Consider the following 24,228-nt stretch of genomic DNA (forward strand, 5'->3'; position numbering starts at 1 on the left):
AATAGCAAGGAGAGATAAGAAAGCCTTCCTCAGCAATCAATGCAAAGAAACTGAGAAAAACAATAGAATGAGAAAGACTAGAGATCTTTTCTAGAAAATTAGAGATACCAAGGGAACATTTCATGCAAAGATGGGCTCCATAAAGGACAGAAATGGTAGGGATCTAACAGAAGCAGAAGATATTAAGAAGAGGTGGCAAAAATACACAGAACTGTACAAAAAAGATCTTCATGACCCAGATAATCATGATGGTGTGACCACTCACCTAGAGCCAGACATCCTGGAATGTGAAGTCAAGTGGGCCTTAGGAAGCATCACTACAAACAAAGCTAGTGGAGGTGATAGAATGCCAGTTGATCTATTTCAAATCCTGAAAGAAGATGCTGTGAAAGTGCTGCATTCAATATGTCAGCAAATTTGGAAAACTCAGCAGTGGCCACAAGACTGAAAAAGATCAGTTTTCATTCCAATCCCAAAGAAAGGCAATGCCAAAGAATGCTCAAACTACCGCACAATTGCACTCATCGCACACACTAGTAAAGTAATGCTTAAAATTGTCCAAGCCAAGCTTCAGCCATACATGAACCGTGAACTTCCAGATGTTCAAGCTGGATTTAGAAAAGGCAGAGGAACCAGAGATCAAATTGCCAACATCCGTGGCATTATCGAAAAAGCAAGAGAGGTCCAGAAAAACATCTATTTCTGCTTTATTGACTATGCCAAAGCCTTGGACTGTGTGGATCACAATAAACTGTGGAAAATTCTGAAAGAGATGGGAATACCAGACCACCTGACCTGCCTCTTGAGAAAACTGTATGCAGATCAGGAAGCAAGTTAGAACTGGACATGGAACAACAGACTGGTTCCAAATAGGAAAAGGAGTATGTCAAGGCTGTATGTTGTCATCCTGCTTATTTAACTTCTATGCAGAGTACATCATGAGAAACGCTGGGCTGGAAGAAGCACAAGCTGGAATCAAGATTGCTGGGAGAAATATCAATAACCTTAGATATGCAGATGACACCACCCTTACGGCAGAAAGTGAAGAGGAACTAAAGAGCCTCTTGATGAAAGTGAAAGAAGACAGTGAAAAAGTTGGCTTAAAGCTCAACATTCAGAAAACTAAGATCATGGCATCCAGCCCCATCACTTCATGGGAAATAGATGGGGAAACAGTGGAAACAGTGGCTGACTTTATTTTGGGGGGGCTCCAAAATCACTGCAGATGGTGATTGCAGCAAAGAAATTAAAAGATGCTTACTCCTTGGAAGGAAAGTTATGACCAACCTAGACAGCATATTAAAAAGCAGAGACATTACTTTGCCAACAAAGGTCCATCTAGTCAAGGCTGTGGTTTTTCCAGTGGTCATCTATGGATATGAGATTTGGACTATAAAGAAAGCTGAGCACTGAAGAATTGATGCTTTTGAACTGTGGTGTTGGAGAAGACTCTTGAGAGTCCCTTGGACTGTAAGAAGATCCAACCAGTCCATCCTAAAGGAGATAAGTCCTGGGTGTTCATTGGAAGGACTGATGTTGAAGCTGAAACTCCAATACTTCCGCCACCTGATGAGAAAAGCTGACTCATTTGAAAAGACCCTGATGTTGGGAAAGATTGAGGGCAGGAAGAGAAGGGGATGACAGAGGATGAGATGGTTGGATGGCATCACCGACTCAATGGACATGGGTTTGGGTGGACTCTGGGAGTTGGTGATGGACAGGGAGGCCTGGCATGCTATGGTTCATGGGGTCGCAAAGGGTCAGACAACTGAGCAACTGAACTGAACTGAAAAGTATAGAAACTTTTTTATAGCACTTCTCTAATCTATTACTTGGGCTTCCCTGGTGGCTCAGATGGTTTAAAGAATCTGCCTGCAATGCAGGAGACTTGAGTTCGATCCCTGGGTTGGAAGGATCCTCTATAGAAGGGAATGGCAACCCACTTCAATATTCTTGCCTGGAGAATTTCATGGACAGAGGAGCCTGGTGGGCTACAGTCCATGGAGTTGCAGAGTTGTAAAGGACTGAGTGAGTAACATTTCAATCTGTTACTTAGTAACACATTTTTTTTTAATCTTATCCCACTAGAAGATAAACTTCACTGAAAATATTTGCTGTTGATTGGAGATGCCATTATTTACTACTTTTCTATTTATTGCTTCTATTTGCTGTTATGAGTAAACAGCCAGATTACTAACTAAATAAATTACTTCCATTCCATAACAGCTTATTTTTATCACAAATGTTATATTCTACTAGGCTAATATATGCAATAAAAACCAAATAAATGTGTTATATGTCAAGCTATTCAAGTGGAGAAAAATTAATTTGTTGGCAATAAAGATGGGTAGAAGGAAATAGGGGTTATTTTAGAAGGTGTAGTCAGGAAAGGTAAAGCGAGATTTGCATCAACTGGGCAGAGAGTTCTATGGATATTTGTTTAGTCACGTCTGACTCTCTGCGAAGTTGGTTGCCATCTTCCTCCTCCAGGAATCTTCCCGACCCAGGGATTAAACCTGCGTCTCCTGCAATGCAGGCAGATTCTTATCCGCTGAGCCATTGAGGAAGCCCCTGTGGATATTTAGTGAAGCAGTACTCCAGGCAAGAAGAACAGCAAGAGAAAAGACCCTAAGGTGGAAGATGAGTGTGACTGGAGTGGATGGAGGCAGATGGAGAATAGGAAGAGATGATGCAGCGAGGGTTAAGGGCACCCAGAGCACTGCAGGTCATGGGAAGGACTCAGGTTCTTGCTCTGAATGGGACAGGAGCCACGTTAGGAAGAGAGAAGGAACGGTAGTCTAGCTTCTGCTTTAAAAGGTGATGTGACCCTTGTGGGGAGAGTACACTATAGGCAGCTAAGCTAGAAATAGGAAAACCAGTGAAGAGGCATTCAAGTGATCAGGCGAGAAATGATGATAGATTACCAAGGGTGATTAGCACAGGGGTTAGATTCAGGATATATTTTGATATAATGCTGGCAGGATTTCTTGATAGATTATACAGTACTACTGACTGATTGCAATCAAGGATGATGTCAAATTTTTATTCTCAGTCACTGGGAAAATGGAGGTAGCTTAAGTTGGTTTGGTAATGACTGCAAGGTATAGAATAATATGATAACCATTACAATCCATATTTCCAAAACTCTAATGTCATAATAATACTTATGATTTGATTTTAAAATGCAGGATGCAAATTTGCATAAATGGCACAAGCCTATTTTCACTAATATATAGTCACAAAGACATATATTCATAGGAGAAAAAAGATCAGCCAGAAATGTATGTTTTTATATAACAGGGCCATGGATAACTTTCATTTTGGGTTTTTTTTTTTTGTATTTTGGGGTATTTTTAAGTTTTCTAAGATAGCACTTAGTGTTTTTACCATCAGAAAGAATAATATATATTTTAATGAATAAATTCACTATCCAAGAAGACTCTAAAAGTAATTGAATGGCCATGCTGTTGAAAATTTTATGCATTTTAGTGCCATATTTTGTTTATATCCCTATTTATTTTAAATGATGAAAACTCCTAACTAAGTTAATTCAGAATAAATGATTTAGGAAAATTACCACTTTCTGCAGTTTGGAAGAGAAAGGGGTCACTAAACACTCCAATGCCAGCACTGTTTTCTGCAGCAACCTAAAATAGACCACAAAAATTACATTCAAGCTTTATACTCTAATTAAACAGAGTCTGAAATAGTAAAACTTTGATTTGTCCATAAGATAAATGATAAAGATACTTTCCCCTCTAATTCCTAACAATAATCTCGAAGCAGAAGCAAATATAGAGCTATTCAGTATTTCCATTTCCCTTAAGTGAATATTTGCAACATAGTCTGAATCAACAGATTTCTCAGATTCCTGATAGAGAAATTAATAATCAAGTTTAATGTCTATTAGTAACAATAACAATTTCAATTACTATTTATTAAGCAACTTCTGTACACTCAGAAATTGGCTAGGGATTTTACACATTTCATTTTATCCACATAATTAAAGTACAAGGAATTTGTCAATATTCTACATATGAGAAAACTGGTTGAGAGAGGTCATGTAACTTGCCCCATGTCACAGGAATAAGTGGCAGAATCAGAATTCAGTTGAAGTTGTGTTTACTTCTAAAGCTCAATTTCTTTCTACTATATTCTCTCTAAGACACCATGATTATTTCTGTAATGAACATGAGACCATAAACACAGTGTCTGACTTTAGCGTTTACAATCTAATTAGGCAAATTTTAAAAATAAATAGGTAATCATTTAGACTAAATATTCTAGAGTTTAAAAGATAGAAACTATTTTGGCTTGAAATATCTAGTCAAATACGCTAGAATAGACAGAGAAAGTGTCATAAATGAGAACTCTTAAGCTTTTCCAAATGCCATAACTGGAATCAGACAGCCTTGGTTTAAATTGCAGCTCTACCAATTTTCAGATAAAAAGGTTATCCTATTTTCCTTTACTTTAAAATGGAAACAATATATCGATGTCATAAGATGATTCTGAATACCAAATGAAATAACAATATAAAATACTAAACAGGATTTTCCCCATATCATGTAGATTTGATATTGACATCTGAAGATACCAAATATACCATTTTAAATGCCCTTTGAAATTCTGCAATGGTTAACATATATTTGAACAGAATAAAAGTTACAACAGTGGTTAATAAAGTGTAGGGTAAAAAAGAGAATAGGGGCTTCCCTATAGTCCTGAAATAAGAAAATTCAAAGGAATAAAAATTTAAATTCTGTAAAAATAGATCTAAGCAGAATGAGGTTGGCTAAATTACCTTTCTATCAGTAACAGCTTCTTACATCACATTAAAAGATAATCTTTATTATTTTGAATAGCATATCTTAACATATAAATTAATTTGAATATGAGCTTATGATAGAAAATATCTGTGCCAAATAATTTTCAGGTGTCAGTTAGAAAAATGTTGCCTACTCTTTAACTCATGTTTCCGCAGAGAAAGAGCCATCAAATCTTGGATTTTTACCACTGCATAAGTAAAAGCATCTATATTTTTCTTTTGTCATTGTGGGGGGTGCATTCTCTTGGTATGCCTACTCTCCTGTTATTATGATATTTGATTCTGCAAATAGGCATACTTGCAGTTAGATTTTTAAAACAGGCAAGTGTCTCTTTCTTATCATTTCTTCTGTTTAGATGGTCATCTCAGTTATGTATGATTACGTATTTACACAGCTTTTTCTCTTGAGTCAAGACTAAAGAACATATTGACATTATACTGAAAACAGGGAGGGATGAGAGAATGCCTGTATTCTTTACTGCCCGCTGGAAATACCGTGTGTGTGTATTGCTCTGTGGTATCCAACTCTCGGCGATCCCGTGGACTGCAGTTCGCCTGGCGTCTCCTACATAGGCAGGCGGATTTTTCTACCACTAGCGTCACCACATGTCTCTTAACTGTAAACATTTTCACATGGTCTAACTAATATAAAAGACTGCTTTTCGCATGTTCTTCTTTAATATTTTAACAAAGTGTTCTTAGATTTTGTATATTTAGGCATACATTTTTTGTAAACATAAAAGAGATCATACACATCCAGGAAATATTTGTTGAATGGAACCAATTTGAATTTGTTGTTCTTAGAGAAACTGGTTCTTTAGAAACCTTCAAATCATTATCCAAAATTACAATAACATGGAAATATAAATGGATTAAGAGAAAAATTACAAAGCTAACTTCAAATTTGATTAAAAAGTAGAATACATGTGCTTACAAAACCTATTAAACTTTAATTTTTTAAAGTCACTAAACTAATGCTTTCTAAAATAGATACATTATATAAATACACACACATACACACACAGATCATAATGTTTGTTCAAGTTTTAAAAGCCCAGATGGGCAATGAGGACATGATTCAGATGATGATTCTTCAAATCTCTTGCTGCAAAAGCTTGACCTGTTGGGATAAAACTCCTTCACTTTTAAAATGAATGAAATATTTTAATATTATTTACAAAATAATTACCTTGATTTCATATGTTGTTCCAGGATTAAGATTAGTAAGAAGAACTTCCAGACTGTCTGGTTTTGTTCTAACTTGTGTATACGTTGCCTGCATCCATGGACAAACTTCCTTATATTTTACAATGTAAGATATAATTCTCCCATTTGGATTAGGTGGTGTATTCCAAGACAGAAGAATCCCAGCAGATCCGACTCTTTCCCCTGCCAGGAAGACTGGAGGCCCCGGCTCTATTTTTCAAAAAATGCATGTTGTTATAAGGTCAATCAATTATTGTATTTTCACAAACATATGTAAGAAAAATATTTACAAACTGTACACTTTTAAAGTTCCCAAAGACTAAGTGTCTCGTAAGTGTAAGTTTATCCTCCCTAGAGCTTTGCTACCAAGAGAAAAAATGATTAAATGCTATGGGGAATACCAAAAACATTCTTTTATAAGAATGTGAAAAATGGAATGTTACTAAATACTACATGCCAAATATAGTTTTAATGCCAAATCATTTTTCAGAAACACTCCACTTGATGCAAGGCTTATACACAAACACTCAGGAAGCAAGAACCAGCCTTACAAATGGAGTAATTCTTTTGGAGCAAGTATAGTGAGTTTATTTTCATGGTTTTGTATTATTTAAATATTACCATTAACAGTGTCTCTGATCCATTTCACAAAGAAGTATGGAAAAATTATCTTTGCTCCTTGAAAGTAGAGGAAGATAAAGACCCAGCAGAATGTAGGTTCTAAACAGATCACTTTCTTAAGTTTCCATTCTGCTTTAATTACTCAACTGTTTTCATGCATTCAATGCACATATTGCCACTGTAAATAGTTCCAGCCAATAGATTTATAAAGGGTCCAAATACTTTGTAAAAAAAAAAGAAAGAAAATAGAAAACATATACTTACTTGTCACATTTGTTGTCAGTGTTCTACTAACAGGTGAGCTATATGTTGTAGCAGAAATGGAAGAGATGGTTACGTCGTACCGTGTACCAGGGACAGCATTAGAAACATCAGCCTAAAACACCAAAAATAGATGACTGTGTTAAAAATTCTGAAATGTAGGAAAGCTAAAGCAATAAATCCATCAAAATCAAAAAAGTAAAGTTAGCACTTCACTACATAACTCTGTACTATTTACCACAATGTGTTTCCTATTATTGTAAAAATATACATTTGTTATAGAAGAAATATTTACCAAATAACATGCAATGAAAACTTACAAAACAGACTACATTATCAAAGACTAAATCAGTAATTCTATCAATCCTAGTTCATTGTCACAATTATTGAAGAGTCCTAAGAAATCTATAGTCCGTTGATTAGCCCTGGTATTTAACAGTGTTCATAAAATACCTGTGTCTCTGAAGTTCCAATAAAAAGTAAAAGGAAAATGATAAGAAAATCCATCATTATCACATTTTTCAGGCAGTAGAATCACATTGATGGCTCTAGAGAGAAATGTTGCCTGCATTAATGATTTAAAGACAGATCCTCCTGGCAAGTGCACAATTAATGAGCCTGGATTACTCAATAGCTCTGCCCTTTCTTTGTTAAACTATTCATGAACCCTTGGATGGTTGGCTGTAGGTTCAGGGTAGACTTAAAAAAAAAAAAAAAAATAGACATTGCTAAGGTAACAGTCTGCCAATACTGAAACTACACTCATCAATTCAGCATCAGTGTTTTTGTCTTCATCTCATGCTTTTAAAGAGGCTCCAAGGAGGAAGTTTTCATGGTGGATGAGCTTCATAAACAACTTTCCTATTTGGACTAAATATAAAATACAAGTTGGCTTGGCCAAGCATGATAATGAAAACAATACCTGATATTCTCCACCTCCAAGATCTCTGATAGTAACAAAGCCACTGTCAGGAACAAGATCCACATGAAACCTGTCCACGTGGCCAGAGGGTAGGCTCCAGTGCAGAGAAAAAGAATGTGCAGAAATATTGAAAGCTTTAAGTTTCTTGGGTTTTTCCGGTTCTGGTATTGAAAAATAGAGGTTTAGAATAGAGTTATCCTCCTAAACTTTCAAAGGAAAAAGGAAAATCAATGGTTTAAGGGCCAAGTTTCAAAACAACCTCATTGTTAGAAAGTGTCAGAGCCTTTACATTATTGCTAACCCTCTGTAGGTGTTAGGCATGCATATCTTTTAAAATGTCTAGTTTTAAGTTTAATTAACAGAAATGATATATCAATTTATGTATCTGTTTCTGGGATATTCCTTATCTACTAAAATCTGTTGGTTGACCAGATTGGTTTTTAAAGCTTATTTTCTAACTAAAAAATCAAATCATTTTAAAAACAAGTAGGTACAAAATACTTACGCAATTACCTGGATATTTATCAAACAGAAAATAATTTGAAAAAAATAACGAAATATGCCAAACATTTTAAAAGATACATTTCTGATGAATATTTAGTTAGGTGTTTCTTTAAAAGAAAAGTTTTCATATTGGAAATGAAAACAAGATAATTTTTAAACAATAACTAGTAATTGTCCTAGCCATTGCAACCATATTTTTTTCTACCTTTTCTTTCACTATTTCCAAAGTTTTGTTTATGCTGCCTGTACCTACTTGCAGGGAGTTTTCCACATAAAGTTCTTTGGATTGGTTGCAGGTGAGTCAAGTTTGCACTCTCTTATCTTTAGTGCAGATTCCAGGCAAACAATATAGGGGAGGGAGATTATGAAGCTAAGCATGTGAAAAACAGCCTGATACAGATCCACTCTAACACCATTTCCAAAAGAAAGGAGTCTGGAATTAGTCATTGAACTCCGTTTATCATTTTAACACTCCCTTTTCCACCAGAAGTGATTTGAAAATCAATATATTTTAAAAATTAATTGTACATTTCCTAACATAACTGATAGGGCACATTGCATAAAATACATATCTTAACAGGCAATTTCCTAGTGTATTGGGGGGGGTTAGAATGGTTTTTCTTTATCTCCTTGGAAAAATTCCTTTAATGGTTATAATGTAACCATCTCGCTAGTGCGTGCTAAGTCGCTTCAGTCATGTCCAACTCTGTGTGACCTTATGCACTGCAGCCCATCAGGTTCTTCTGTCCATGGGATTCTCCAGGCAAGAATACTGGAGTGGATTGCTGTGCCCTCTCCCAGTTGATCTTCTCGACCCAGGGATCGAACCTGTGTCTCTTCTACCTGAATTGGCAGGCAGGTTCTTTACCACTAGTGCCACAGGGGAAGCCCAGTGACTGAAGATCATATTGATCAATTAATTTTCACATGACATCCTCAAAGACACAAACATTCTCTAGGCATCACCTCCCAACTGCCTATGCAGTGAGCACCAGTTTCATAATAACTCTTTAGAAATATGGCACATCTAAGGTGAAAGATGTGCTTTCTAAGGTGATCAGAGAAATACCCAGTTTGTGATGGGCACAATTTCTTCATTGGGCACAGCTGCTGGCATTTTTCCTGGATGATTCTGCACACAGATCTATGTCCTCTGTATTCTCAGGCTTGAGAGAAAAGGCCTTTATTCTCCTCACCTATCCATGTTAAAATAGACAAAAGTTTAACATGACAGAAGTCCAACCACTACTCACACTTACTGATTGTGAGGGCTAATACTATTTCTTCAAGAGTCCTAAAAAAGTATCTAACATTCAAGAAGTCTTACTCAAGAAACAAGAAAAAGAGCTGGAATGAGACTTCGAAAGAAAAATGAATATAGAAGTAAAGGGCTGTTTACTAAGACGGTGGTGAGGAAGAGAGGATGCAGTTTCCTGGATGGTCTACAATTACACACTGAAGAACTTGGCCAAGGATGAAGTCTGTCTCACCAAGAGGAGGAAGAATATATTTGTCTGGATATCTTCCAATCTGATAAAAAAGGGAAGGGCTGAAAGCTTCAGGACAGTTTGGTAAAGGCCTCTTAAAGCAAAGTGAGTAGAAGCCTGCAAATGGACAGAAAATAAAGTGACTGAGGAAAACCAGCCTGAGGTGTGGGACCACTTAGGAAAGAGCCGTCTGATGGTCATGCAGGCCACAATAAAATTTTAGATTTTTTTTCCCCTAAATGCAATGGAAAACATTGAAAAATTTTAAGCAGAAAGTCAATCTGACTTATTTTTAATTTTACAAGATTACCCCGGAAGATGGGAGATAAACTGGTGAGAGGCAACAGTGGCAGCATGAGGCCAATTAATAGGATTCTGTGGTTCTGAGCTGAGAGGAGGGACTCTTGCCCTCAGGAAAAGGGAGGGGAGGGGAAGTGATACTTCAGTCATTGCGCGAGTGGAGCTTTCTGGATAAGAACTGAAAGATTCAATTAATGAAACAGATCCCACAATAAGTACATGATTTGTATCCCGTGGAATTTAATCTCTGAAAAGGTAGAAAAATACGAAGCAAAAATATCACTCTCAATTCAATTGTTACTAACCAATAAAATCAAGTTGTGTGGTAGCTTTTGAGTTATATATATGTATCTTCTATATATATGTATATCATATATATCTTTGAGTTATATATATATATATCTCACATTGTGTTCAATTTAATTAATATATATATCTTATATATCTTTGAGTTTTATGTGTATATATATATATATATATAAAATCTCACATTGTGTTCAATTTAATTAGGGCTAGCAAGAGTAATTCTAGGCCTAGTTAATTTTTTAGACCAGAACTTTCCAAAAATTAATCCTTAGTACCCTAAATCCCTACAATTTAATAGATGTCAGTGATCAAACCATTTTATCAAAATAATTCCTTTTTTACATGAAACGGCTTCCTTTATTGCAGGTTAGCTCAGTCTTAAGTTTAAATATGTGACTTGTACTTCTCTAAAGCAGTACTATCTGATTAAAATACAAGATAAACAACATCACTGCTCGCTTCGGCAGCACATATACTAAAATTGGGACGATACAGAGAAGATTAGCATGGCCCCTGCGCAAGGATGACACGCAAATTTGTGAAGCGTTCCATATTTTTACTAGAACACTTTCTAACACCATACACAAAAATAAACTCAAAATGGATTAAAGATCTAAATGTAAGGAAAGAAACTATAAAACTCCTAGAGGAGAACATAAGCAAAACACTCTCCAACATTAATCACAGCAAGATCCTCTATGACCCACCTCCCAGAATATTGGAAATAAAAGCAAAAATAAATAAATGGGACCTAATGAAACTTAAAAGCTTTTGCACAACAAAGGAAACTATAAGCAAGGTGAAAAGACAGCCCTCAGAATGGGAGAAAATAATAGCAAACGAAGCAACAGACAAAGGATTAATCTCAAAAATATACAAGCAACTCCTGCACCTCAATTCCAGAAAAATAAATGACGCAATCAAAAAACGGGCCAAAGAACTAAACAGACATTTCTCCAAAGAAGACATACAGATGGCTAACAAACACATGAAAAGATGCTCAACATCACTCATTATTAGAGAAATGCAAATCAAAACCTCAATGAGGTACCATTACAGGCCAGTCAGGATGGCTGCTATCCAAAAGTCTACAAGCAATAAATGCTGGAGAGGGTGTGGAGAAAAGGGAACCCTCTTACACTGTTGGTGGGAATGCAAACTAGTACAGCCGCTATGGAGAACAGTGTGGAGATTCCTTAAAAAACTGGAAATAGAACTGCCATATGACCCAGCAATTCCACTCCTGGGCATACACACCGAGGAAACCAGATCTGAAAGAGACACGTGTACCCCAGTGTTCATTGCAGCACTGTTTATAATAGCCAGGACATGGAAGCAACCTAGATGCCCATCAGCAGACGAATGGATAAGGAAGCTGTGGTACATATACACCATGGAATATTACTCAGTCATTAAAAAGAATACATTTGAATCTGTTCTAATGAGATGGATGAAACTGGAGCCCATTATACAGAGTGAAGTAAACCAGAAAGATAAACACCAATACAGTATACAAATGCATATATATGGAATTTAAAAAGATGGTAACGATAACCCTATATGCAAAACAGAAAAAGAGACACAGATGTATAGAACAGACTTTTAGACCCTGTGGGAGAAGGCAAGGGTGGGATGTCCTGAGAGAACAGCACTGAAACAAGTATACTATCAAGGGTGAAACAGACCACCAGCCCAGGTTGGATGCATGAGACAAGTGCTCGGGGCTGGTGCACTGGGAAGACCCAGAGGGATCGGGTGGAGAGGGAGGAGGGAGGGGGGATCGGGATGGGGAAACACATGTAAATCCATGGCTGATTCATGTCAATGTATGGCAAAAACCACCACAATATAAAAAAAAATTAAAAAAAGATAAACAACATTAAAGAAATAAAAAAAATGTAAAGTTAATTTTAAAAATATATTTTATCTAACACAAAATATAAAAAGTATCATTTCACATATAATCAATATGAAGTTATTAATGAGGTAGTCATTTTTTTTCATACTAAGTCTTTGAAATCCCCTATGTCGCTCACACTTAGAGCCCATCTGAGTTTGGACTAGTCGCTTTTCAAGCCTCAGTAGTTATGTGTTGCTAATCACTGCCTACTGGACAGTGCAGTTCTAAAGCATCTCTCAACTCTTCCCCTTGGTATTTCAGTAAAATTACTTCAGCTGCATTTTGAGAAGCTGAGACAAAACACAAGTGTGATCCTATGATGTCTACATAGGAAAAGAGTTCAAAAGAGTTAAAAGGACCACACATACCAAGTTCTGATACAAACTAGGGTGGATTAACCTTTGAGACGGAGAGTAAGAAGAGATTCCAAATAGAAAAGCGAGCGTCTTAGGCATCTCCTCAGGAGATTCTGATTCTTAAAAGAGTGCAAACGCAATGACAGCACAACGGTACATACCGTGAGATACCCGTAAAGGGTCACACACGCCTATCAGAACAGTGCTAAGGAAACAGGGCCTACAGTGGACAGATATTTTAAAGGAAAAAGTGAAGACTTGAAAACACACCATTATTATTAACTTTTAATATACTTCCCATGTACCGACACTGTATATGATAAGCTTTCAACATCACGTTTAAGTCTTTTAATGATTTATCATAGCTTGGGCATAATATATGTTCTGACCGAGGAAATATCAGACATGCAGAATAGTAAGAAGTAACTCATATCAAGTTTATAACACACTATGCACTGTTCTAAACTTTTTCACTGATTGTCTTATGTAACTGCCGTAACAAATCATAAGGAGATACTATGATTACTGCCAATTAAAAAGGAGAAAGTTGAGGAACAAAGAATGTAGGTAACTTCACTGAGGTCTCAAAGAAATAGGTAAATAGTAGGTCCAGGACTTGGACCCAGAAGCAACATCTTCAGAGTTCGAGTTTCAATCACCATGAGAACTGCACTCTCATAACCCTCACGAAGTGGCTTACGAACAATAGCAGATGAAGAAATTCTAAACGTATTAGCATTTTAGAAAGGATTCAAGCATTAAATAGGATGACATAAATTTTTCTTTCAAATCTAAGATGATTAGTTGAGGTGACCTCAACTGTCAAAATATGTCCAGTGTTAAGGCAACATATATTTATCAAGTTCCTGTAGTTTCCGCATACTTTGAAAATGGACTAGGTAAAAATTGTAAACAAAATAAACATCTTGAGACTTGACTGGCAGTCCAGTGAGTAATACTTCATCTTTCAATGCAAGTTTGATCTCTGGTTGGGGAGTTAAGATCCCCCATACCTTGTGGCCAAAAAACCAAAACTAAATAGAAGCAATATGGTAACAAATTCAATAAAGAATTTTAAAATGGTCTGTATCAAGAAATCTTTTTAAAAATATTGAAAAAATAATATATATCCTTTACTAAACCATCATCAAATTAGGTGCAACAGGTGTCTAAAAAAATCAATTTTTAGTAAGGGCTCTGGTCACAGGCCCTATAACTGGACGTATGCTGTGCTTAGTCACTAAGCCATATCCTACTCTTCGTGACCCCATGGCCTGTAACCCACCAGGCTCCTTTGTCCATGAGATTTCCCAGGCAAGAATACTGGGGTGAGTTGCCATTTCCTTCTCCAGGGCATCTTCCCGACCCAGGGATCGAATCTGAGTCTCCTGCACTGGCAGGTCAATTCTTTACCACTGAGTCGCCTGGGGAGCTCCCCTATTACTGGATAACTGGGTTCAGATTCTATCTTTGCCACATAAATTAAGAATTTAAGCAAAATCCTTAACCCGTCTGTACCCCTCTGGCCTCATCTAATGGTAATAACCCTCTTTGCCACACACTTATGTGGGAATAAAATTAATACATGTAAAGTGCTTAGAAGAGCAGTCTGAACGCAGCAAGAGCTTAAAATGCAAGCTATGGTTAATAGCTATTGTTCTTTCTGCTGTCCTCCCTCACATACCCTCGTCATCTCTTAGTAAAACCACGCTTTACTTCTTTTTCACTTCTGGTTATCGCTCTCTCCTCATACCCACGCAGAGCTCTGCCCAGCACTGCCATCACTACTTTTGCTCCAGAGGTCTGTCAGCAAACCTAGGTTACCTTCCTCTTCCATTTCCTCTTATCTGCTCACCTCCCAAATCACTGCTCTCCAACACCTACCTCTAATCTCTCAAAAACCTTCACCTAAAATACATGATCCAACCAGGACACAAAGTTCCTGCTATTTCATGAAGTGCTTCCATCTTTCATTAAAATGGCTACTGATATTCCATATCTTCTACAAAACTTTCCTGTTTGGGCATTATCTTGCTCAGTTTTTCCTCTGACCAAATTTTAAGTGAGCAAATCTGGTCACTCACACTAACCACACTATCTCCTTGACTTGTTCATAAATAAAACATTTTATTGATCATATCTTTGCTCAACATTTGCTCAGTGTACTATTTAATTGGTGCTTAACACAGACCTACTGGGCTTTTGCCAATTTTTGGCAATTTCTGGACTTCTGGGGATTGCTAGGAAAAATATCTGGTTGTCACAATTAATTATTCCTCAATTATCACAATTAAGAGGACCCTACTGGTATCTAGTGGGTAGAGGTCCGGGACGCTTCTAAACACCCTATATTTATTTATTATATATATATTTATTATATATATAAATTTTTATATTTATTTGTTTTTATATTTATTTAATAATAATATATTTATTTATATTTATTATATATATAATACATTTATATTTTATATATATTTATTTATATATGCTATATTTATTATATACATAAAACATGCTATATTTATTATATATATAAAAATTAAAATGTAATAAAAAATTTTAAAGTCATAAGGAATCTCAGAGATCATCAACTTGAATTCTAAGTAACTTGCCCAATAGTACTCAGCTAGTAGTAGTAGTTAAGTTGCTAAGTCGTGTCTGACTCTTCCGACCCCATGGACTGTAGCCTACCAGGCTCCTCTGTCCACGGGATTCTCCAAGCAAGAATACTGGAGTGTGTTGCCATTTCCTTCTCTAGGGGATCTTCCTGACCCAGGAATCGAACCCAGGTCTCCTGCATTGCAGGCAGATTCTTTACCGACTGAGCTACAAGGGAAGCCCAGTACTCAGCTAGCAAGTGTCAAATACAGGAATGCGGTTGGTATATAAATTGCAAGCTCTGCCTGTTTGCATTATCACACAAATATCACATTTAGGAGAATAATAGTATGTAAGATACATAGAATAATGCCCCCATCGAGGATGCCCACAACCTAAACCCTGGAACTTGTGAATATATTACATTACAGGCAAAACAGACTTTGCAGGTGGAATTAAGAATATGAACCTTAAAACAAGGAGAGCAATCTAGATTATCTAGGTGGGCCCAATCTAATCATAAGACTCTTAAAAGTGGAAGAAAAAAGCAGAAGAGTCTGATGTAACAGTAAAAATGGAAAGAGAGTTGAAGCATGAGTGCAATCCGATTTTGTTTTATTGTCTTTGAAGACAGAGGAAGAAGGTCACATGCCAAGGAATGAGATATTCACTAGAGGGGGGTCAGATCTCAGCTGACAGCCAGCAAGGTTTAACCTGTGTGTAACCTCAGTCCTACAGCCACAAGAACAGAATTCTCCAAAAAACCTGAATGATCAAAGAAAAGGACTCTCCCCTAGAGCCTCCCAATATCTTGATTTTAGCCTGATTAGAAACCATGTCAGACTTATGACCTACAGAACTCTGACACAGTCCAGTTGTGTTATTTTAAGCCACAAAGCTTGTGGCAATTTGTTACAGCACCACAACACAGTGTGACACCCACATAACAAAGGTCCACAGACTGAGTTATCATCATGTGTCTGCTCTGGATTATGTCAGATCCATAGCCTTGAAGATCATTTAAATGTAGTCTCATCAGTTATTACTGCAATCTTGTTCGCTTATGAAAATTTAAATATTAATAGGTTTAACAACTTCATTTTGGAGAAGGCAATGGCAACCCACTCCAGTACTCTTGCCTGGAAAATCCCATGGACGGAGGAGCCTGGTAGGCTGCGGTCCATGGGGTCGCTAAGAGTCGGACACGACTGAGTGACTTCACTTTCACTTTTCACTTTCCTGCACTAGAGAAGGCAATGGCAACCCACTCCAGTGTTCTTGCCTGGAGAATCCCAGGGATGGGGGAGCCTGGTGGGCTGCCGTCTATGGGGTCGCACAGAGTCGGACACGACTGAAGCGACTTAGCAGCAGCAGCAACAACTTCATTTGGATATAAAAAAATGATGCTTTAACTTACTCAAAATAGGATTTTGTTCTCATACAGAAACAAAACCTTGCAATGTTGAATTGCTTAAAATTCCACAAACACACCATATCATTAACACCTCCATAATTTTGCACAGGCTGTTCCTTCTCTCCGAATCCTCCTTTGCACACACCCCACAAGCCCCCTAGTTTTTCCCCTAGGAAACTCCTTATCTTTTTGCAGCCCTGGAGAGACTTTTCCATCCATTCAGTAAAGGTAATCATTCCCTTGCTGTGCGACCACAGTAAGACCGAAATACTTCCACTGCTTCATCTCTTAATTTGACTTATAAGTATTTCCATGTTCATAATCTTTACTCCTCTCCACACACCCTAAGACTGTGCTTTTTCATATGTATAGTACATAGTAGAATATTAAAAACAAAGAATACAGTTGTAGGAGAATGGATGATCCCCAAATCAACCACCTAATTCTATTAGCTGGACCTCTCATTTGATGTGATATTGTATATAGGTGTATTTATTGAGTACTGACTATGTGCCAAAACTCCGTTATCTAATTTATATCTTACGCATATTATCCCCAAAATCCTTAGAATATAAGGAGTGTTTTTACCCTCTGAAATATTCTATACACTGTAAAATTTCAAATTAAAAAAATGAAATTTTATCTTAAGCAGCACAATATGCAAAATGTGAAGTTTTTAAATATCAAAAGGAATTTGTAAATATACCTGCAATGACTCTGATAAATGTGCCAGACCCTTCAACACTTCCTCTCACTCTGTATACTGTGATGTTATATATTCCACCAGGAGTCAGATCTGTAACTGTGTGCTCAGTCATCACGCCCCAGATAAGATATTCTTCTGCAAATGTTCTGTTTGATATATAAATCTTGTAATGAGTGAAATTGGTCTCTGTTGGATTCCACCTTAAATGTGCAGAAGAAGTATTCACATCTTTCAAGGTTAAGCCACAAATCCTGGATGGTTCTATTGAAAAGATAAATATATATAAGTAAAAACTGCACACATATATGAAAAAATAAAGCAAACATAAATAGTATAATTTAAAAATCTATGTAATAATCCTTGAATTTATTCAAGTATAATGTCTTACATGCTCAGCTCTGCAAATAGAGAAATAGGCTATTATATAAACATGAGTTTTAAGTGACACATTAACATCCTCTCTAGTTCCCAAATATCTTTCCTTAATCAAATCATGAATCACTTCCAATGGACGTTCCTCTAGAATTATGCCTCCTGCATGTTTGTAATCAGAAGTATCCTTATATGATATAGTTACAGGTTTGTTAGCTACCACCTAACAGATAGATAGATATTGGATGGAGATGAAATAGAGTAACTTAGAGAGGCAGTGAGGGTCAGAAGTAAGGGTATTTTCAAATGTGGTTCTTCCAATTACAAAGTTTTCAGCATTTCTATATCGCTGCATTTTTAATCAGTTCATCTGGCAAAGTAATATTGTTTCTTGCATTATCATTTGTTCTCCACTGAGAGGAGATCCTCTAAGCATCATAAATTTTCACAAGAACTGTTGGTGACATATACTATCACTCCTCCCCACTCAAAAACAATATGAAACTGAGTTACAATGAATTTACAAACATCAAGGAAGAAAAAAATAATTTTTTTCCTTTATCAAACCCCTACGTCAATAGAAAATGAACTGTACTTATAACATTATGACATGTTATATAGCACATGTATATATACATATATTCTATATATGTGGCATACATGGTACATATATACATATATATACATGTTTGCTTCAGATTATTAAAAAACTCTATGTAGTTCCCAATAAATTTAGACAAAGACTTTTTTTGAAGTTCACATATTTTTGAGAGTTCTCTGAATCATAGCATGATCATCATTATTCCTTAATTATCAAGCTTTATGTTTAAAAATATCTTTAATATTCTGGGCCAAAATACTTTCAGTTTTCATAAAACTATAAAGTGAAAATTTCATTTATGATATTTCCTTACTTGTAGCCACGTTTTCCATTACAGATGCGCTGTAATCTTTGCCTCTAACTGTCTTCACATGGAACACATAGTCCATACCTGGAGTCAGATTCTCTACTTTGGCTTTGTTGCTATATACAATTACTTGAAATAGCTTTTCCCTCCTAGATGTCATACAATAGGATACCTAGAGAAAGAGATAAATTCATATTTTTCATGACTTAAAAAGGATCTGTTATAAACTCCATACTAGTCACATCACATAAATTAATACTGCAAGATAGGGGTTGTGATACTTCCTATCTTCACCAAGAAGTAATTTGGAGGTAGTTGAGGATAACTTAGTGATATTCACATAGCAATAAGTTTAGCGAACCAACATAGAGGAGTTTATATGCTAAAAGACCAATAGCCTCCAAATGTTTCTAAATATCACATATAGGTGTGTGTATATATATATATATACACACTATATACAAACACATGATTTATATATATATATATAAATATATATATATATATATGCATAATATAATAGATGTGAGTGAGACTACCTGTTGGTCCACCTGAAAACAAAAGCTGTCCTGTAACATTTCATGCATGCCCATTCTCCCAACTCCAGGTAAGTAGAAGACTAGAGGGAGTGAAGGCAGACATTGCTGAAGTCCCAAGTCTCTGACCCTGTGGAAGATGCCATGGCTTTCTCCTGGCTGCCAAAAGGATGGAAAGAGGGTGCTTCTGCCCACAGTCCAGCTAAATGAGGAGGGCCCTGTGGGCATTGCAACCATGCATGGAGGATGTCTGCTGGAGAGAATGACACATTCTCGTTGGAAGGTAAGGAAGCTTCCCACTCATGTGTCTGGTTGATCAGAGAAAAAGGAAACTGGGAAGAGTTGAGAGTAATCTGTATACCCACCTTTGCCCTGACAAAGATGCCACAGTCTCCCGTGGGTCAAGTGTGACCACACAGAGTGATCAGACTTGAACCATATTACCAGTACCTCACCCAAGAAGTTTGACCTCTGTGCAAACACACCCGAGCAGCAAACAGTAGTGGGATATAACACAAGAGGAAGAACTGAGAAGGGCTGGAAAAGATAGAACTGGACCTGGTTCTGTCATGTCAAGGATGCGGGTAGTGTGGGTAACCCCCACCTCCCTCACAAAGAACTCACATTTGTGTCCCAGGAGAGAGACTATTTTAAGGACTGCTAAACAGGTATCAGTGGAAGACAGTCAGTGTTAGTCAAGGGAGTAGTAAAAAAAAAAACCAGCAAGAGAGAAAACAACAAAAATTAACACCTGGCATAGAGGAGGCACTTCAACTTTTGTTGACTCAATGAATGATGTGTCATGTTCCATGTCAGTTTATCTTTCATTATTAATCATCTTCCATTATAGCCAATTATTCATTAAAACCTTCAGAACTGGCATTGCCTTTAGAAATTTTCAGTGGGCTGATCTGATAGTCCCAATACTTCAGGGATTTTTTTTTAAATTCATTAAAAGCTACTTATAACAATCTTTATTCTTCTTTATTCCATATTTCAAGGTGTAAAAGAAAGATACATCTAAATGAAAGTAGTCACATTCATTTTATAATTTTAATTATATTACACTTTAAAAACCACTTGTTATGTGGTAAGAGTCAGAGAAACAAATTTCCTGGGCAGACATGTTTATTGCTGTCTTGTGTGAAGAGTATTTTGTTACTTAAGAAAGATAATCATGAGGTCTAGAAGCATATCACTGCTTATTGATTTATAAGGTGTCACTGGCAATTATCTTGTTTGTCTGGCATATGGTAAGATAGGAAAAGTGAACAGAATGCTGAGAACTTCTGGTATGAAAAATGATGGTAGGAGAAAGTACCATGTAGGAGAGGAAGGCTATAACCTTAATGAAATGCTAAACTCAGAGATACAAAGAATCATAGCAAGGCATTAGTGAAGGACTGAAAGGAAAAGACATCAACTGCAGTGATCTCAAGATAATATTATGAAAATTTTTAAAACAAATTTGTAAATTAGAGGTTTGTGGAGTTCCAACTATGTGGACTCCATGTATCTAATAGAAATCAATTGAAGAAAATGTAATTTGTTCTTTTATTTCTACTTTTAAAGCAGAATTTGAAGACCTGAAATGATTAATTTTATATGATTAGGAAAACGATCCCAATTATGCATGTACACTTTGCTAAGCAACCAGGATACTGTTGCTTAATTCATTAAAATTTAACAAATAATTTCATTGGTAGAGAAAGACTAGACTATTAGAGATAGTTAATATAGTTAATAAATATAATCTGAATACAAAAGATTAACATGATTTCTTAAAATAACTTTTACTTAATACATAAATTACAATCTCAAAAAAAGTGTTCATATAAAAATAGTAAAAAGTAATTCTAGGAGTATATATTTTATCTGACAACAAATAATTTTACGGCCTCGGCCAACCCAAGGAAAGATCATCTTTTTAGCCATTTGCCTTGAAATATGAGAAATAAGACAAACAGATAAGGGTAAAAAATGTGCACCTTCTACAATTAATATTATAAATACCTAGAATTTTCTTTAGGAAATACCTATACCAAGTATAGGAATGAATTAAATCATTCTAGAAAGGATAGAATTTTTCATGAATCATTTATAACTCAAGACACCCCAATCATTGAATGACATTTACAAATGACAAACAGAATACTGTCCCCACCCCTCACCCCCCGACAAGACTTGCTCATGTAAAATATCCTCTTCTCTTTCCAGTGAGTCTGAATCTTACCCACTCCCAAAAGTTCACCTCGAGTTCTACCCTGTGCTGGTAACCGTGTTCAGTATTGATACCCTCCCTCCAGAACCCCAGTCACATACAGCAGGGGTCCCCAACCTCCAGGCCATGGACCAGTACCTCCTGCCAGATCAGGGGCAGCATTAATTAGAAATAAAGTGCACAATAAATGTAATGTCTTTGTTACATGCATTATGTACGTAATACATACATAATTACATGCATCATCCTAAAACCACCCCCCTACCCCCAGTCAGTGAAAAAATCGTCTTCTGTGAAATTGGTCCCTGGTGCCAAAAAGATTGGGGACCACTGATATATGAGAACACTGTTATACAAAGTTTTATTTATTAACTAAATATTTATTGATCATCTATTACAGGGAAAGCATTATTCTCAGCACTAGGTATTTTACAGTAAACAAGACAAAAGAGACTTCTCCTTGTAGGGAAGTTACACTCTAATGGTCACACCTAACAACAATCAACTCAATAAATAAATGAATGAAATAATCAGCTACATCTCAGAGGAAACAAAGAGTGGTTTTATTTAGAGTAGGTAATCAAGGAAGGAGATGAGAATATAAAACAAATAATTGCTCACAGTTTAGTTCTACAAGGATTATGTCATTAGCCACTGCAGCTATAAACCTATAGCGCACCCTGAAAGGAATTTGGGATACAAAACAAGATGAGGCATTCTGTGCTTTGGATAAACAAGCCCATCAGAAAGTTAGGTGTATATCTCAGGAAGAATTTTCATGAACCCAGATTCTTACATTTTCCCATACATAGAAATCATTCTAAAATCATTAACTGATATATCTGTGTCTTGTGACTAACAGTGACCTTTTACTGAGATGTATGCTTGACTGCATGTATTTCTTAGCCTTAAATCATATATTAGGGCTTCTCCCCTACTTCCACACAACAGTTCCCTCAGACCTATGGAGAAGCTATTTCCTAGGTTATAACTCTCATAAAGTCTCTGAATAAAACTCAAACACACAGATCTAACATTGTGCATTTTTCTTATAGTCAACAAATGATTCTGGAGCTGAGAATGCAATGATAGAAAAAAGTCGACCAAAACTGAAGGCAAGATACCCATGCAAAATGAATATCAAGCACAAAAATCTTGCAGCGGGGATGTGCATGGCACACTAAAGGAACTAGAAAGAGAGCCCAGTATGCTAGCAGCACAGAAACCAAGCAGGCAGCATAATTAGATGAAGGTCCAATCAGGTGAGCTCTTGGAGACCACTTTAAGGTTGCATAAACACGTAAAGTTTAGACTTTAAGTGATGGACGGTGGAAATCTAAAGGACATTGTTAAATCAATGAGACACGCTATATCCCACATTCTCTCTGGCCACTATATGCAAAGTAGATAATATGGAAATCAAGAACAGAGGCAGAGGACTTCCCTGGGGTCTAGTGGTTAAGTATTTGCCTGCCAATGCAGGGGACACGAGTTCAATCCCTAGTCCTGGGAGATTCCACATGCCATGGACCAACTGAGACCATGTGTTAGAACAACTGAGGCTGTGTGTCAAAACTACTGAGCCTATGCTCTAGAGCCTGCAAGCCACAACTCCTCAGCCCGTGCAGCGAGAGCTTATGCCCCATGCTCCACAAGAAGAGAAGCCACCACAATGAGAAGCCTGCGTACTCAGACTAGAGTAGCCCCCACTTGCAGCAGTGAAGACAGACCCAGCGCAGCCAAAAATAAATGATTAATTTTAATTAAAAACACATATCTTTAAAAAAAAGGTGGGAGGGGCGCAGTCCGAAGATGGTGGAGGAATAGGATGGGGAGGCCACTTTCTCCCCCACAAATTCAGTGAAAGATCATTTGAACACTGAACAAATTCCACAAAACAACTTCTGAATGCTGGTGGAGGACACCAGGCACCCAGAAAGGCAGCCCATGGTCTTCAAAAGGAGGTAGGACAAAATATAAAAAATAAAAAGAGAGACAAACGAGTTAGGGATGGAGACCCGTCCCAGAGAGGGAGTCATGAAAGGGGAGAAGTTTCCAAACACCAGGAAACCCTCTCACCGGCTGGTCTGTGGGGGAGTTTTGGAATCTCAGGGGGGCAACATAACCTGGAGGAATAAATAAATAAAACCCACAGATTATGCACCTAACCTCAACTCCCAGAAGAGAAGTAGCCCAGATGCTCACATCCACCACCAGCAAACGGGGGCTGAACAGGGAGGTGTGGGCTGCACTGCTTAGGGTAAGGACTGAGCCTGATTGCCCTGAGGACAATCTGAGAGAGAGCGCTAAAGTGAGAGAGTAACCCAAACTGTGGGATGGCCAGAGAGAGGGAAAAATAAAAAGAGAGAGAGAACCTTCCCACAAAAAGCTCTAACCTAAGGCACTGCCGGCCGCTCACAGAACCAAGGACTGAGCGAATACCAGAGGAGAGCTAGCTGGCTATGGACTGGCCTCTCCCGCCCCCCCCACCCCACGCTGGAGGCAGAGAGGCAGGCGGGCAACAACCAGAGCCGGAGAGGGGCAATCTCAGCCCCAGAGACAGCAACTGCTACCAAACTGCGAGCAGGCTCCCAGTTGCTAACCAAGTCTTCCTGGGATTCTGGATGGTTGACACCCACCAGGAGGGTCACAGCAAGAGGTCAGCTCCCCAGAGGAGACACACGGCACACCAGAGATGGCGCTCCCACTGCACACCCAGGAAACCGAGCGTCTGCGACCGGGGAGGTGATAAACGCACTGCCCACCCGGGGAGAGTGCG

The 24,228-nt window shown here is 37.3% G+C and overlaps 1 protein-coding gene and 1 non-coding gene across 2 annotated transcripts in view; one reads left to right on the forward strand and one right to left on the reverse strand.

The window, feature by feature from the left end:
- Positions 1 to 24,228, reverse strand: part of PTPRQ (protein tyrosine phosphatase receptor type Q) — a 293,179-nt gene that overhangs the window by 221,223 nt on the left and 47,728 nt on the right. Inside the window, exons 17-22 of the mRNA XM_043446813.1 lie at positions 18,699 to 18,864; positions 17,413 to 17,673; positions 7,839 to 7,999; positions 6,920 to 7,031; positions 6,018 to 6,244; positions 3,578 to 3,647 (exon numbers count right to left, since the gene is read on the reverse strand). Of these exons, the coding sequence (XP_043302748.1) occupies positions 3,578 to 3,647; positions 6,018 to 6,244; positions 6,920 to 7,031; positions 7,839 to 7,999; positions 17,413 to 17,673; positions 18,699 to 18,864 (997 nt within the window). The remainder of the gene's footprint in view (positions 1 to 3,577; positions 3,648 to 6,017; positions 6,245 to 6,919; positions 7,032 to 7,838; positions 8,000 to 17,412; positions 17,674 to 18,698; positions 18,865 to 24,228) is intronic.
- Positions 10,887 to 10,993, forward strand: LOC122427909. Its single transcript, XR_006265600.1, has one exon. It is a non-coding gene; the product is annotated as a U6 spliceosomal RNA (small nuclear RNA).

Source organism: Cervus canadensis, chromosome 25 (assembly GCF_019320065.1).
Source record: "Cervus canadensis isolate Bull #8, Minnesota chromosome 25, ASM1932006v1, whole genome shotgun sequence".
Classification (NCBI taxonomy): Eukaryota; Metazoa; Chordata; class Mammalia; order Artiodactyla; family Cervidae; genus Cervus; species Cervus canadensis.